Source organism: Drosophila gunungcola (genome assembly GCF_025200985.1).
Source record: "Drosophila gunungcola strain Sukarami chromosome 2R unlocalized genomic scaffold, Dgunungcola_SK_2 000006F, whole genome shotgun sequence".
NCBI classification, from domain to species: domain Eukaryota; kingdom Metazoa; phylum Arthropoda; class Insecta; order Diptera; family Drosophilidae; genus Drosophila; species Drosophila gunungcola.
In genome coordinates this window covers 2,551,120-2,566,502 of record NW_026453168.1, presented here as the reverse complement: position 1 = coordinate 2,566,502, position 15,383 = coordinate 2,551,120, and the positions used below count along the sequence as shown (strand labels likewise).

At 39.7% G+C, this 15,383-nt stretch overlaps 1 protein-coding gene across 1 annotated transcript; it reads right to left on the bottom strand.

Moving 5' to 3' along the window:
- Window positions 1–297: 297 nt before the first annotated feature.
- On the bottom strand, window positions 298–1,107 carry LOC128254802 (dynein regulatory complex protein 8). The gene is made up of 4 exons (XM_052984111.1): window positions 1,089–1,107; window positions 801–1,032; window positions 527–737; window positions 298–464 (listed from the first exon to the last, which is right to left on the bottom strand). The coding sequence occupies exons 1-4, from the start codon at window positions 1,099–1,101 to the stop codon at window positions 453–455; spliced, it is 468 nt and encodes a 155-aa protein (XP_052840071.1). The 5' UTR covers window positions 1,102–1,107; the 3' UTR covers window positions 298–452.
- Between the last annotated feature and the right edge of the window lie 14,276 nt (window positions 1,108–15,383).

Sequence of the window (15,383 nt, the reverse complement as noted above, 5' to 3'; positions counted from 1 at the left end):
TTATTGAACTGCACTTGCACTTGCACTTTTACACCCATATCAGGGTAGCAAAACAAGAACTGAATTTCAATTAGAAATGCCAAACGTAGTTGATACTTTAAAAACTAAGAAACGTATCGAAAATAGAATAAGGGAATGCCAAGTTTTCAAAACAGGAACAGCACTTGAAACAGATAAGTGAAAGCTCCCAAAGAAACAGATAAATTTCTGATGTTTACCTTCATTGGTTCAGTAAGAAAAAACTGAGATTTTGTTGTTAATTATGAACTAAAATTTAATGTAAAAACTACTAAAAATGTTCCATTGACGAGGGTAATTTTGGAACTTTTTTAAGCTCCACTGATGTAATTCAATTTTTTAAAATTATCTGCTACATACAAATGTTTGATATTTTGCAACTTAATAAAAACAAAGAAACACCAGGGAATAATTTCAGGACTCAACTTTTACCTTTACAAATACACCTGAAAAGTAAATTAACACTTTATAAGATTTAAGCTGGTTAAAAGTGTTTAAGGTTAGTTACCATCAGTTGATTCAAGTAGAACTCATAGGGTATGTGTCCGCTGATTGGATCTATGGCCACTGGCCACATTTCATCCATTTCCTCCTGTGTGAACGGCTCACCCTCCTCCATCATTAGTTTTCCAAAGCTTTCCTTGGTCAGATATCCCTTGTTTTCCGGATCCAAAATCTTAAAAGCCTGCAGAATTTTCTCCGGCGGAGCTGGCTCCATTCTGAGAAATGCATTTTGTTTAAGTTAAAGTGAAAACGTAAATAAAAGATGAGATTTTACTCACTTTCGCTCCATAAGCAATTGCGAGACGTGAGGCAAGAATTTGGTCAAGTGCACTTCGCCACTGGTCTCCTCCGATTCTGTGGCCGAGATGACTTCGTTCACCTCCTCCTCGGTGGGCACACAGCCCAGAAGTCTCAAGACAGTGCCCACTTCTCGCACATCTATGAACTTTTCGCCATGATGATCGAACACACAGAAGGCATCCGAAATGCGTTTCTCCAAGTCGTTGTTTACTTAAGAAGTTGTTTATTGCTTAAAACATTCAAGTAATAAATTGTTAACTCCTTACAATCCATATCCATGTTGAAGGCTTGGGTTTTTCTTTCCAACTGAGAGTAGTTATGGATAGTAAGTATTAAATCAATATCTCAATAAAACAAAACCCGTTGCTAGGGGTGATTTAAATAGAAGAAAGAATGTATAATTTTTTCTTGAGCGTTTTAAGTACCAATTTGTTATGGCTTTCTTTGGTTTTTTTTTTTTTTTTAGAAAATAACTTGAACTATTCGTTTTCGATTTGGATCGACCAGATCGAAATCCACACATGGCGAGGCGGGCCCATAATGCCACAGTAAAAACCTGCACAGAGCGGCCCATTAGGCAGCTCATGGAGGCCATCATATTGGCCCATTACCATTTCGCCGATCCACCGGCTGTCTGGTAAGGAACACGGAAGTTTTCCTACGTTTGCCTTACTGGGTGCTTGGCCAGCAGCAACAAGTGCATTTTCGGAGCTGTGCCCACTTTAATGGAAATTACTGCAGAGCTCGCCATTAATTTTGCCGCACATTTGTCTGGCCATCTAAGCCGCAGTTTCAGTTTGAGGCCCGGCTCTCAACGCATTCGATTCGATTAAAAAATGGCAAAGGCAAGTACCAGAACTGCTCCATTCACGCTAATGCGTGTCGTGTACAACACGCTTGCCACTTGAGCTGTTTGCCGCATCTCCTAGATGCCCAGCCCAGCCCATACCTTTGCCTTTGCCTTTGCCATTGCGCTTGCCCCTCAGATTTCCCGCAGCTCCCATCAGCACCATCGAATCCACGTACACACTTGCCTATCTGCCGCCATCTCCTTGGCCAAAGTCTCTGGACCTCGACTTGGGCCTGGATCTGCACTTGGGTCCGGGCTACTGCCATAAACACTAAAAGTGTTCGTCATTTGCTGTTCCAGATCCAATTAACCATTTTGATGCATTTGCCTCCATTAACTTTTTCTCTCTCTCCCTCTTTGGGGCCCTTTTGCCAGGGCTCGGTCCCTATCTGCTGCACTGGAAAAAATGAACTCTATGTCTATTTAATATTTTACCACGTTCAAATCTGAAAGTACTGAACATGGAGAAATTCTTTACAATTTTGTTGTGGATGTAGACGTTTATAAGAATAAGAATAAATTAAATATATCAAATACAGTTATCCTTAGGAAAGTTCGATGATCCAGTAAGTAATGATGATCTATACAGCACTCAAAACACATTGCCGATTACAAATTTTATTTGAAGTAGTAGAAGTTTTGCATGACTATTAAAATAGCTTGAAAGGAAACATTTTAAGATCGAATTTAAAAAAATCTTTGATAAAAAACTCTGTTCACTTGTTACTGAGGTTCCAAAATGATAAGAAATATCAATTTTTTACATTCATTAATGTACATTTTTGATGTAACACAGTGCATTTCATAAAGATGATTCGCTTATACTATTTACATGAAAAACATTTAAAATTACATTACATTAAATTTAAAAACCTATCAAACTGATCGTCAGATCATAGGTAAAAACTTTTCTTTCTGTGTGCAATTTTGCTGCTGACTTACAACGTGATCGGAAGTTTGTCTTAGCCCATCTGCAGCATACCATACCATACCATGCCAAGCCATACCTTACCATATACCTGGCTATATCTGACGACGTGTCCGTGACTCGCAGACGCTCATACGAGTGGGGATTGGAGCTGGGGCTGCTGCAAAGTACTTTGTAAATGTTGGCATGATTTAAGTCGGCTCTTAGTCTCTTTATTCTGACATTTACCCCAGGTTTGTCTATTAGGCATGCGATTAAAATTTAAATTGAAGTCGCGCAGACTCCGCAGCATTGGATTGGGTTTCAGTATCGGATCGGATCGGATCGGATCGGTCTGGCCGGGCTAGGGTGATTCTTTTATGGAACCAGCGAGCCACGCCCCTTTGCAATCGGGGTCCGCCAGTTCCGGTTACTGTCCTGCGCTTTGCTCATCTGTCAATTTCGACACCTGTGGCTGACAGTTCGGGGACTTTGGCGGTGGAACATGGGAAGTGTTTCCTGCCGAGGAAATTGCACTCAATCTCAGGGGAGGAAATCTATTTGCATAGAAATAAGACAGCTTGTAAGCAATTAAGTCTGCGCTAATTTACTTTGATTTTAGCTCAAAGATCTTGGTTAAACAATCCTAAAACCCTTCACTTTGGCTATAGGCAATCATGCATATTAAGGTCACATCCACTCCAATCGATTGCCCTTTTCAGATGCCAATCGAAAATGCCATTTTCCATTAATAAACAATTGTTATTATGATTTCCTATTTTTTTTTTTTTTGCATTTAATGCTCGTTACAATGCCTGCGTATGTAGACTGGAGTAATTAAATGGAATTTAATAAACATAAACATCCGAATAATGAATGCTACCTTTCACAGCACCAGCAGCACGGACAGTAAGCGGAAAACTCCGGACAAAAGGCGGCCCAGAAACTTTTGTTGAATTAATTAGAGTAAAAAGGCTGGCATACAGAGGCAGCGGCAGCAGCAGCTACCTTTGTATTCACATACTTTTAAACGATTCGTAAAAAGAATTCAATTCAGGCGAAGTGATATGAAAGAATTGATTAATAATCATAGCTAAAACCACAAAAGACCAACCCAGGGGCTTGATCAGCCCCCCCAAGCCCCCTTTCTGTCCCTGCTCGCCCAAATGCTCGGCTACTGGCAAAAGCCGGCCACAAAAGCGCTGACGCCATGGTCCCACTCTCGGCTCTCGACTCTCGACTCTCGACTCTCGGCTCACATCAAGGCCAATTGGGCTGGCTCAGAGCTCCGAGCTCCAAGCTCCAACGGATCCATGGTTACACAAGAAAAACGAACTAATTTTTCTCTTCATATTTGTTGAACAAAGTTTTATATGGAATCATATCTAAATCGTGTATTTGTTTTCACAAAAAAAACATGGAACAAAATGTACATTTTTGTTGACTTTCATTTTCTAGTTTTTACAAAAATGACAGATTTTTAAAAAACAAATTGGTATTGGCTGCCTGAAATATTTATATGACATAGTACCCAAATAAAACACTTATATTTATATATAGCTATTGTATACGTTCATTTACTAAATAAAAGGTATCAATAGTATCAATACGGAATTGTACAAACTTAACAAAGTGCAAAAGCTTTTACTGACTTCAAATTTTTAAAAAAGTTGTCTATTGATAACTTTTTTTTGCAATTGAGCCGAGCTTATAAACGTAGTAATAGTCTGGTTCAGTTAGTAATGAAAGCTTGTCAAAAACGTTGGGCTATAGAAATACAATAACCAACTATGAAATTCGATTGCTAGAACCAATCCAAAAATACTATTTTTATAGATATTTTTATGGATACATTTTTTCAGTTAAATTATTATCAAAAAAAAGGCCTTTCATCCTCTATAGTCAAACTTTCTTTAATAGATTGCAGTGCAGTAATCACCAAACAATATATAAATTATTTCCTGTGCAGAGCTTCAATTGTAGGCCCGAACCGAGTACACATGTTGCTAGTAGCTGCCGTGCTCCATATTCTGGAAACTCTGAGCTCGGGACTTGACTTTGATTCAATTTCCATATGAAAACATCGATTTGCGTTTGTGCGCCCGCGTCGTCGTAATCAAAGTGTTGTTTATGGAACACGTCCGGCGTGTTTTGCTCTTTTTTGTTGTTGATTTTTTCTTTTTCATTTTTCTGGTTGCCGTTGCCTGACTAGTTGTTGCTGCCTCGTTGGCTGGCTATAAAAAATTGCTCACGGCAACAATTGCGCGCGTCGGCTGAGAAATATGTAGCAACGATTACATTTGCCTATTGCATGGAGGGGCCGAAGTCAAAGCCAATGGCAGAGCCAAAGCCAAAGCCAAAGCCTGGCTAAAAGCAAACGAGTCGGTCCCAATCCGAGTGCAAGTCCAAGTCCCGAGTTATGATTGAGTTCTAATGAGTTGAGAAAAATGTATCAAGGAAAACCAGTTCCCGGAATCGCAATTAGATAAGTGGGTTTATTCATGCCACAAACGTGAACTGCAACAAGGAGAGTTGGATCGAATCGAATCGAATCGAGTGGAGTGGAGTAAAATGGATGGGAGTCGGGAAATGGAAATTATTTCCACCGAATGGCCTAACAAATGTGTAGCACATTTTATATAATAAGGCGTTACAAATATTTTTCAATTTCATTTATTTTTTCGGTGGGCAAGAAGCAAAATGTACCCCTGTCCAGGTGAAAAACTAGTTTAACTGGCTTTGGCATGGGATATGCAAAATGGAAATTATCGAGAATATACCATCGATAATGACAGTGCTGTGTGTGCATAATCGAATGAAGCCATTAGTCTGTCGAGTAATAAAATCGCGTATATTAGGGTACGGTTCTTGCTCTAGAACTGGGAGCTTATAAATAAACTAATAAAAAAAGCTGGCCGATTAGAAAGCATTGAGGAACCTGTAGGTAAACAGCACATAACTTATATTTTCCCATTGGCCGGCATTAGTTCCGTTTTTTCCCCTTTGGCCAGACATTCATTCACCTTTCAACTCCAGATTCTGCACTACTTAAGGCCTCGATTGGAAGGCGTGAAATATTAATACGGCTAACACGCCTGGTAGCCAAAGGGAAAGGTCGATCAGCTCCAGCTCCAGCTCCTAGCGATTTTCCAGCTATATCTGCCCCGCCACACCAGTTAATTGCCTCTCTTTCTAGCCGTAAAAATCGACTACGCCCTAATGTGCGTGCCTTTCCAATTACCAAGTCCAGGTCGCAGGCCAGCCCATCATTAGCCACGTTTGCTAATGATTTGGAGCCAACCTAGACCCCGAACCCATGCCTGGGAACCTGGGAACGAGAACTGTTCCGAGTTTTCGCATGCATGTGATAATGGTTTTTGGCGGCGCTTTGAGTTCGCCCCGACCAGCCCAATGGGACAGCGGACAAGACAATAAATCAATAATTATTGCAAAACAACGTTGCAGCCAAAAACAAAAAAAAAAAGAAACACAAAAAGATAAATTGCGACGGAGTGCAGTGGACGGGCGGGCGTATGACTTAATTTGCCAATTTGAACGCCAAAGGCTAAAGCGTACTTACTGCTTGGCCGAAAAAGGCCAGACAGCTGGCCGAGTTGGTCGCCCGATCGTTCTAAACGTCAATTTCCGTGCCGGCAGCTCTCGAACTCCGTTGTCTTATTAAGGCCCAAACGCGTGCGCGGTGCCCAGCGATCGCAAAGTCGGGCCAAAAGCGAACAGCAGCCTGGAAAAAATATAAGAATTCTATTATATCCATGCCACACAATGTGATTAACTTGTTGACCCTGTCCAAAGAGCAAACAATAAACGAAGGTATTCTTATGTAGTTTAGAACGGATTTTCGATCGGCCTGCTGTGGCCCAAATTGCACACGAAAGGCAAACCGCATGCACTTCCGTGCCCTGCGGTAAAAATGACTTTATGCAAACAGAAACCGAAACCGAAAGCGGCACGGAAAATTGGCGTTCGTTAGGCGTTGCTAATAATTGAAAATCTCCGAAAAGACCGCAGACAAGCAAGTTGTTTCCAGCTTTTTGGACGCACTGGAATGCCACTGAAAACCAAAGATTGCGATTGCGATTGCGATTGCGCACCTGTCTTTTGGGCCAGCTGGGATTTCACAGTGGTCATCAAAGAGCTGACTTGATTTGGGCTTCCATTTAATGGGCTCAAGGGTAGAAAGTAATATTGGATTTTTTTGCCATTCGATTTTAGGTTAGTAAGTAAATATATAATTTTTTTACAGGTGCTTACTTTTTTTATGAACAAAAACTTTTGATGAATTGATTTTTCGAATTAAATGTTTAACAACATTTTTGATTGGCAAAGTTTATTGCACTCACTCATTTAGCCATATATTGCCATTAACCAGACAATTTTTCTTTTAAAAGTATTTTAAAATTTGTTGGGATTTTAAAATTTGCAATGAAAAATCCTTTTTGCTATTTTAGACTATAATTAAAAAAAAAAAACAATTTTGGCCATGTTTCGAGTACTTATAATTTTGCTAAAACTTATAGGTTTCGCATTTTATGCTTCTGCAAAACCTGCGCCATATTGGACATGATCATTTTCATTGTCAGCTTTCGCTGCAAATTTATGAACATTTTATGCCCGGGCGATGCAATTGGCAGAGGCAAATGAGAATTTCATTGAAACACACTCATATACGGGGGAAAACCTGCTGGAAAATTGATTTTTCCTTAGCATGACAATCACTGGGCCCAAAAGCCGCCTCTAGCTGCAAGGCTCACGCCCACCGAAAAAAAAATAGAGAAATAATGGCTTAAAAGAGTCGTAGTTAGCTGGCCAAACTCAAACCCAAACTTAGTCCAACCGGTAAACCGTTGCCAACCCAGCTGATTCATGGCTTAATCACGGCCAATCGGTAGCTGCGACTTGCAGCCAACTTGCTGCACCCAAAAAAGACGGCTTTATCAGTGGGTCGAGGCATCGAGTGAGTGGCTTGTGCCTTGAGGCGGCCACCAAGACACTTGGCTGACTCTGTGGCAGGCCAATTGATTGTTTGCTCCACAACTGCAGGACTTGCGATTGCTATTGCGATGGCGATGGCGAATGCGATTTTCGCTTTTTCGGCTGTACTTTAATTGCCAAGTTATTACCCAGCCAGTTTTCACTCTTTTTATTTTGTCTAATACAACGGGCCACATCCGCTTGATGGCTGCTAAGAGGAGAACCAAGGAGGAGCAGCTTCCTCAAGCCATAAACAACTGTTCGGAGTGATCTCTGCCAGCGATCTCTCCTCGGATCCGCGATCCGCAATCCCCAATCCGCGATCCGCGCATGCGCACCGCTGCCAAGTTATAAAAGTGTAAATAAGGTAATTAGTGCTTCCGGGCATAATCATACATGGCTGGGGCTCTGGCGCTGAGCACCGTGTTAGTGCACTGAAAGAAACATACCCAGCTTTTGATGATAAAACAAATCTGCAAGCCATCTAAACGTTTTTAAAAATCGGAGTTTATAACAAAAAGTTATTTGGGTTGGTACAATGAGAAAACCGATTTTTTCCAACTAAAATTATTATTTTTCGCTTAACGATAGCTTAGCGTCATAAACAATGAAATCTAAAATAAAAAATAAAATCTTTCGAACGTTGTTCGGAATACTCACATAATCAATAATTGGGAAAGGCCTATGCATATAAATATTATAAGTAATAATTCAACACCAAATAATATAGCACTATACTTTTTAGTTTCAATTCTATACCGAAGAGTCTAAAAATGAACTTATTTTTAAACCTCTTAAGTTGAACTTTGATAATTTCGTGGTATTGATTTAGTACTCAACTTATTGATAAATTCTTCATGCTCAACAGTTTAGAATTAGTACAACAATAGTTTCGTTCCTATGAAATATAATCCAAGACTTTTGAAACATAAAATTATAATTTTTTTTTTAAATTCTTAGAAACTTAAAATTGCTGTTTATTTTTGTTTTGTGTAGTTCTGTGTCCCTGCCCCTGACTCCAACTTGTTGTTGTTTGGGCTCACAGCTAACGAACTGACGCATCGCGCGTTCCACAGCTGCGATGCGAACACAAAGCGCCGTGGAGCAAGCATGTTGCTGATGACAGCGGCGACCACGACGACAATGTTACGCTTTGATGGAGGAATGGCGGAATGGAGGACGTTGGGCGGAGGCATCAATTGCTGATAAGCAATAAAAACAAATGGCAAGAGCATGGCCACAGAACTCCAGAGACTGCTATCCATCCGGTACCGGTAAAAATACAAATACAAATACAAAAACAGATACAAATACAAAGACAAGTACAAGGGCCTGTGCCGGCTAAGGCTAATAAAAAAATGCGAGGCTTGTTGACGACTTGGCGCTATCCATTACGACCGCGAGATTTGGCTAATTATGATGCCAGCTGATCGGCAAGTTGACTCTTAAGTGCCCCATGGAGCTTTGTTTGCCGAGCCTGATGCTGCCTAATTGGCAGATTGGAGAGGCAGTTGATGAATCTCGTCAAAGAGCCGCAACGAGATTTAAACAAATTTGCTAAAAGCCTTGATATGAAATGTACACCAATCAAACAATTTCGGAATAAAAGTAGAATCAAATGAATGGGGTTGCCCCCGTAATGGAACCCAGACCAAAACAAAAAAAAAAGATATCATGAGAAAAACATATGGCCTAATGTGATCGACAGCATTAACCAAAGATTCTCATTAATGCTAACTGTATTCCAGGGGAGCTAAAATCAAGTTTAGTTATTCAAACTCATGTTGGGAACCTGACAACTTAATTACAACCGCTTTTCTGTGGCTGCCACTTCGGTTGTCTCTGTCGGTCTTTTGTGGGCACATTAAACCATGATTTGTAGTGTTTAAAATTTGATTTTTTTCTTTCGACTTTTATTTCGAAATTAATTAACCGAAAACTACTGTTAACTGGGGGCATTGTCTATGCGCAGTCGTGGACACAGAAAACGTGATGTTTTGACGGATTTCTCAACTTGTCGATGCCTGCGGGATTGGGTCTTGGTAGAAAGCCCCATTTTGATGTCTTAATTAGGGCTGAATACGAAATGCAAAATCTGGCAGTCTCCTATTTAATTGTATTTAACTTTTGTTGTATTTTACAATTTTTTTTGCCGTAGAATAGATAACTACAAAAGGCGGTGCCAGTCAAAGGCGCCAATTAACACGAAGTTGTTTGGACAAGTCGGTGTTTACTCTCGCCCATTTCAGTGTGAAATTTAATCAGTGTGCGACCGGCGAAGGCATTTGAAATTCATTTTGCCCAACTCCAAACTGTTGTTTATTAATTTTGATGGCAAATTTATTTGCCTTATTAGCATTTCCTCATAATTTTGATAAAACAATTTGTTGAGCCTCGTTCGCGATTCCAATAACAACGAAGATCAAATCAGACAACACACGACACCGGGCCACGCATTTTTATGGCATTTCATTGACTTGCTTCACGTAATTTATGGATACTCCACAGTCGGAACCAAAGAGGTAATCTCACCGCCCTCGCTAAAAATTTTTCATCAGCCTTTTATGTGGAGTGCGATCGAGGCAGAGATAGAATTCCACACGATTTGCATAGAATCTAAAGGATATACACCCTATGAGGGGAGATATCTTATTTAGAGAAATATATGCTTCATCATTAGTCAGCTTTGAACAAATAGCACTTAACAAAAGAATATGAAATGTATTTAATTTTATTTAATTAAATAAGATCAGAATCCACCTTCTGAAGTTTATTGTATTTATATAAAAACTATACCATTATTTATAAAAATATGATACAAATGGCGATATTAATTTTACTCAATTGACTTGAATTTAATTTTAATTTTTCAGCAAATTTAATTTTTTAAGGACTTGAGGTTCTTTTAAAAGTTTTATTCAGTTTTATAGAGCATTCCGAATTCTTTGAACCGGAATCCCTGGCCATCACTCTTTTTCTATTTAATTGTGTGTTGGTATTGCCATTTCGTATCGCTTTGGCTGTCCCATCATAAATTTGCAGCCTTATCTGCCCAGTCAGATCTCCTGTTTCCAGCGACCTAAGCATTTGTGTTGATTCTCATAATATGCTAATTAAAATCGCCGTCGTCTTCTTCGCCGCCGATGCTGCCGTGCGCTTGGCTTTTGGTCAATTAAACAATATCGACATCTAGTTTTGTTTAAATTAGCATACAATTTTTGGACAGCCCCTTGTGGGGCGACGGCGATGAGGTAACAAATTACGTACAAGCATTTATCATGTTATTGGCATCGAGCTACAAATAGCCGCCATTTGAAACAGATTTTTATTCAAATCCAACCGATTAAGCGGAGTTTTGGCCGCGGCATAAATTCACTTTGGCTTTCATAAAAGTGACAGTTTCTAATGTCAAACAAAATTCGCCGCACCAGTTATCTGGCATGGCCATCAATAAGTGTTCGATATTTTATTTGACATTTGTGCCCAGTTTTATTGTTGCTGGCTTGCAAATTGCCTTATTTATTCACTTGCCGTGCTGTGTGTTAATAGTGTTTCATTTAAATGTTAAATACGTAGTTTAATTAATCTGATTTATTGTGGGTGATCAGGTGATTTGTTGTCACTGCTTCTTGCCAAAGTTCAGTGTGCAATTAATAGTCATTCCGATGCAAATTGGATCTAGTGTGTGTTGACAGCCGTCTCACATAGATTTCTTAGTCATGAGTACTCATTTATATATGTATAGTAAAGCTAGCTGGACTGAAATTATCTGTAGAATGTCTTAAATTTGTTTAAATTGCCCGTAATTGCGTCGGGTTAAATGGGCTGCCAAAAAGCACTCATGGCTGTTTTTTATAGTGCGCTTTGTGCTCGCCTTTGCAGTAAACGTAACCCTTTCCCAGCTGCAGCCGGCGATCATCATTTAAATACCCGCGAACGCTGCAGCTGCGCTTATAAAATCGAGCGGGAGAGGAGGCCGCGGCACAAATAACCACTCAAAAATTTATAACTGTGTCTGATCATAGCAATTAGTGTGAATTTGATTTTATTGCCGACTAAGAAACGGAAAGTGTTCGAAACGAGCCAGCAGCACAAGACGGCGGTCATAAAGCCGATGCGTAGCTAAAAGCTGCAAAAGCACCCTCAACACGACAAAAAAAACTCTCAATTTATAACTGGCTACTACATTTGTTAATGTATCTTTTTTGTCTTAAGGCTTTTTGTTAATCATAGCAACTATGACATTTAAATTTTCTGATAGCTTTACAATTTACAAAAAACTTTAAAAATTCCTAGAAGTTTTGATTTATTATTTGATTTATTATATTGTTAAAGAGTAAGATGTGAATTTCTACAAATCTAAGAAGATATTTTTAAAAACTATTTATTAATAGTGGGATGTAAAACATTTGTTGGGATTTAATGGTTTTCTTAAGTATTTGATATGTTTGTAATCCTTCAATCCAATTATCTAAATAACTTTCTTTTACTGACTTGTGTCTTTTAGTGCCTTTCAGTTTAATTTTATTTTAAATACAAAGCTGTATTTTGAACTGGAAGATAGAGTTTTCTTATTAAATTATTAAATTATATTTATTTATATTTACAACTGTCATAATTATTTGTTCAGTGCACATGGCTCGTCGCTCTCCATCTGAAACTCCTACTCCGGAGACAGTTAATTGGGGGTCCGCCTTGTGGTCACACGCAGCAGCCGCAGAAGGAACCGCATCCAAAGTCAAAGTCAGAGTCGGAGCCAAAGCCAGGCATTCATAATAAAAGCTGAGGAATGAGTAAATTAAGAATTATGGCTTTTGCATGCAAATTCAAAATTTCCGATACACAATAAATTACTTAAGAGCGCCCCCCGAAAAAAAGGGGCAAACGGAGGAGCAAAGCCAAAAGCTAAAGAACGATAACCGAACAAAAGCGCAGAAATACATCTGGCGATGCTTTCAATAAAGAAGTTATAGACGTGCGCGATCTGCGAGCTAAACTTGTGAGTTATTCGAATTGGAACTGTCTGTCTACACAGAGAAACCAGATCATGTTCATCTTGAAATGCCATGAACCTAAATTGCCCATGAAAATGTGAATCATTTTAAAAATAAGAAATATAAATGGTAAATAAAAAACAATGCCTGCTTAAAGTTTTTGAGCAACACAAAAAAACCTTTTTAAGCTAACAATATTATGATTTTACTCTTGCTGGTCTCTGTGAATTTTATCTTATAAACTACAAAAATGAAACTTAAAAACTTACAACATTTTTTCCAGTGCAGAGACACAGGCCTTGAACCAAGATCCCAGGCAGGCAGAAGATTAAAAGGGTCAGGCATTCGCTTTCATGTGGGTGGCCTCATGTGGAGCAACTGTCAGCCAGAAGTTTGCACTCCGCCAAGTTATAATTTAGCCGAAAGTGAAATAAAGGACGATCTTCAATTGTCCCGCCTATTTTGCTATCTTTTCAGGTCAAGGCAGCAGCTTAATTTGTTTACCAGAAGCAAATGAAAAAAAAAAATCAAAGATCGCTCTTCACTTTAACCAATGGAATTTGGAGCCTTCCAGCTGGTAAATTAATAAGCCAAATTAAGTGCGACTCCTAGGAAATGGTACAAAATCGCTTGGGATAATATCCAGCGGCGTGCAATCGGAGTTTTTATTTTTTGCAGCTACCATTTACATAACCACCGAGCCACTGGACCACTCCAGTTCGAGTGCATGTGCTCTTTTTCCCACAATAAAATGATAAATGAATTTCAAACTGTGCACGGTATTCAAGACCAACTGTCCATCAGTCTTTTGGCCGCTGGTGGATAGCTGAAAAACAAGATTCTGCTCTGACTGCCAGTGGCAGTGGGCATTTCCATCAAGGCCATCCATGTGCCAATTTCTAGTAGTTTGCCTTGATGCTGTTCACCAACGGGCCATTTACCTGGAATTTGTAAAAAATAGTATGGATGTACCCTCGATAGTAATTCGGATTAGCTTAAAAAATATAATTTGGCAGTTAATACTTATATTCAGCTCTGCCTAAATGATAGAAGCACATAACTTAACCTTTAAGGCTCTGTTGAATAGGCTTAAATATATGTCAGTAGGAAGTGCTTTCATAATAGTACAAACCTATGATATATTAATTATATGCAAAAATTGTTCTGAATAAGGCACAATGGAAACAAAAAGAGAATAAATACAAGTATATTTGAATATTTAATGTTAGAAGAAGCCTTATGTATAAAATTAAAAATATTAAAACCACAACAATTCTAATTTTACCATAATGAAAATGGTAAAAGCTCAAAAAAATTGTATTCCTTAAAATTATGAAAACTAACAAGGGAAAAAATAAGTTTTGTAATTTTGCTGATGTTCGAAAATGTTTAAAAAAATTTTTTAAAACCATCTCAACTCGATTAAGATTAAATTCACTCTTCGTTAGAGTATTAAACTGCTCGTTGTCCGCTTAGACCTATATTCAATTACATTTTGATTTAATCTCAGTGGTTTAATTTTCCCTATGGCCTCCAGTGTCAGCTACAGTTATGGCCATAACTATTTCTAATATGGCTGTTATTATCGTTCTGGCAGGCCTTTGAACGTTTGTTAATTGCTTTCGGGAGAGAAGAGGTGGTGCGGGTGGGGATTTTCTACCCTGACCAGGCGTTAGCAGCATGCGTGTGCTGGCCATCTAGGCTCAGTCCTGCAGAGCCAGCTTTCAACTCCTGCTGCTCCAGCTGCTCCATCTTGTACTGCTCGATGCTGATGTGCTAAACGTGCGTCGGTCATTTGGCCAAACGATTGTCGATCATGGGATAGCTGGAAGTACTTAAGTATCGGCAAGAAAGTTACAGCAGCAGCAGCAGCAGCAGCAGGGGCAATTAAAGTGCAGCTGGCCAAGAGCGATTCACAGTTATGTCATAAACACTCGCGATTCGAATTGCGCTGACAGGGCGGCCGCAAGTGTCAAAAATGACTGTCAAAAGCCACCCACATGATCGACATCATCGACATCATCGGCTTCATCTTGCCAGTCTGCGAGTTTGCCAGTCTGCGAGTTTGCCAGTTGCCAGTTTGGCAGTTGCCAGCTTGCCAGCCGTCAAAAGTCCCGCCTGCAGATTTATTAGCTTGCAGTTTCTTTTCGGGGCCAGTCGATAATCGGCAGTGGAATCTATAATAACCAGCTGTCGCCGAGCCACTTGAAATATGTACATATTTATGTATCTCGCAGATACGAGAGATGCATGCATTTTGCCCCGACTGTCGGCTTAGATTGACTGTGCGTGTTGAGTTTGATTTGCAATAAAAACCAAAATCAGTTGCTCAATCTTTTCTGTGGCTGCTGGCATTTTCAATTAGTTCTCCGGAGCAGCGCTTTTAAAGTGTCAAGGTCTCGCTTTGACGTGATTTATGTTAATTTCTGTGCCACGCTAGCAATTGAAACGAATTCGAGTTGGTCAAGTGTCAAACGAGTGAGTGTCCAACTGGGTCATCGCCGCATTGGCGCAGGTGATTGAAGGCCCGCCTCCTAGCTCCAGATTTTATCCGATTTTATCCGATTTTATACATCTCCCCCTGGCATTAATCACTCCCAGCGACGGTACTTTCTCCGCTGCTGTGAGTAACACATATCCACATCCACATCGCTTCAGTCGCTTCCCCTGGCCAAAATAGCCATTCTGCTCTGAGTGAGCAATTGCAAATCTCGAGAATGTTAATGCCACCATTGACTGACAGCCGTACGTTTGGGCCGCCTGCAGTTGTTGTGACGACAAATTTATGCTCTACATAGGAATTTTGGGGAAAATGTTT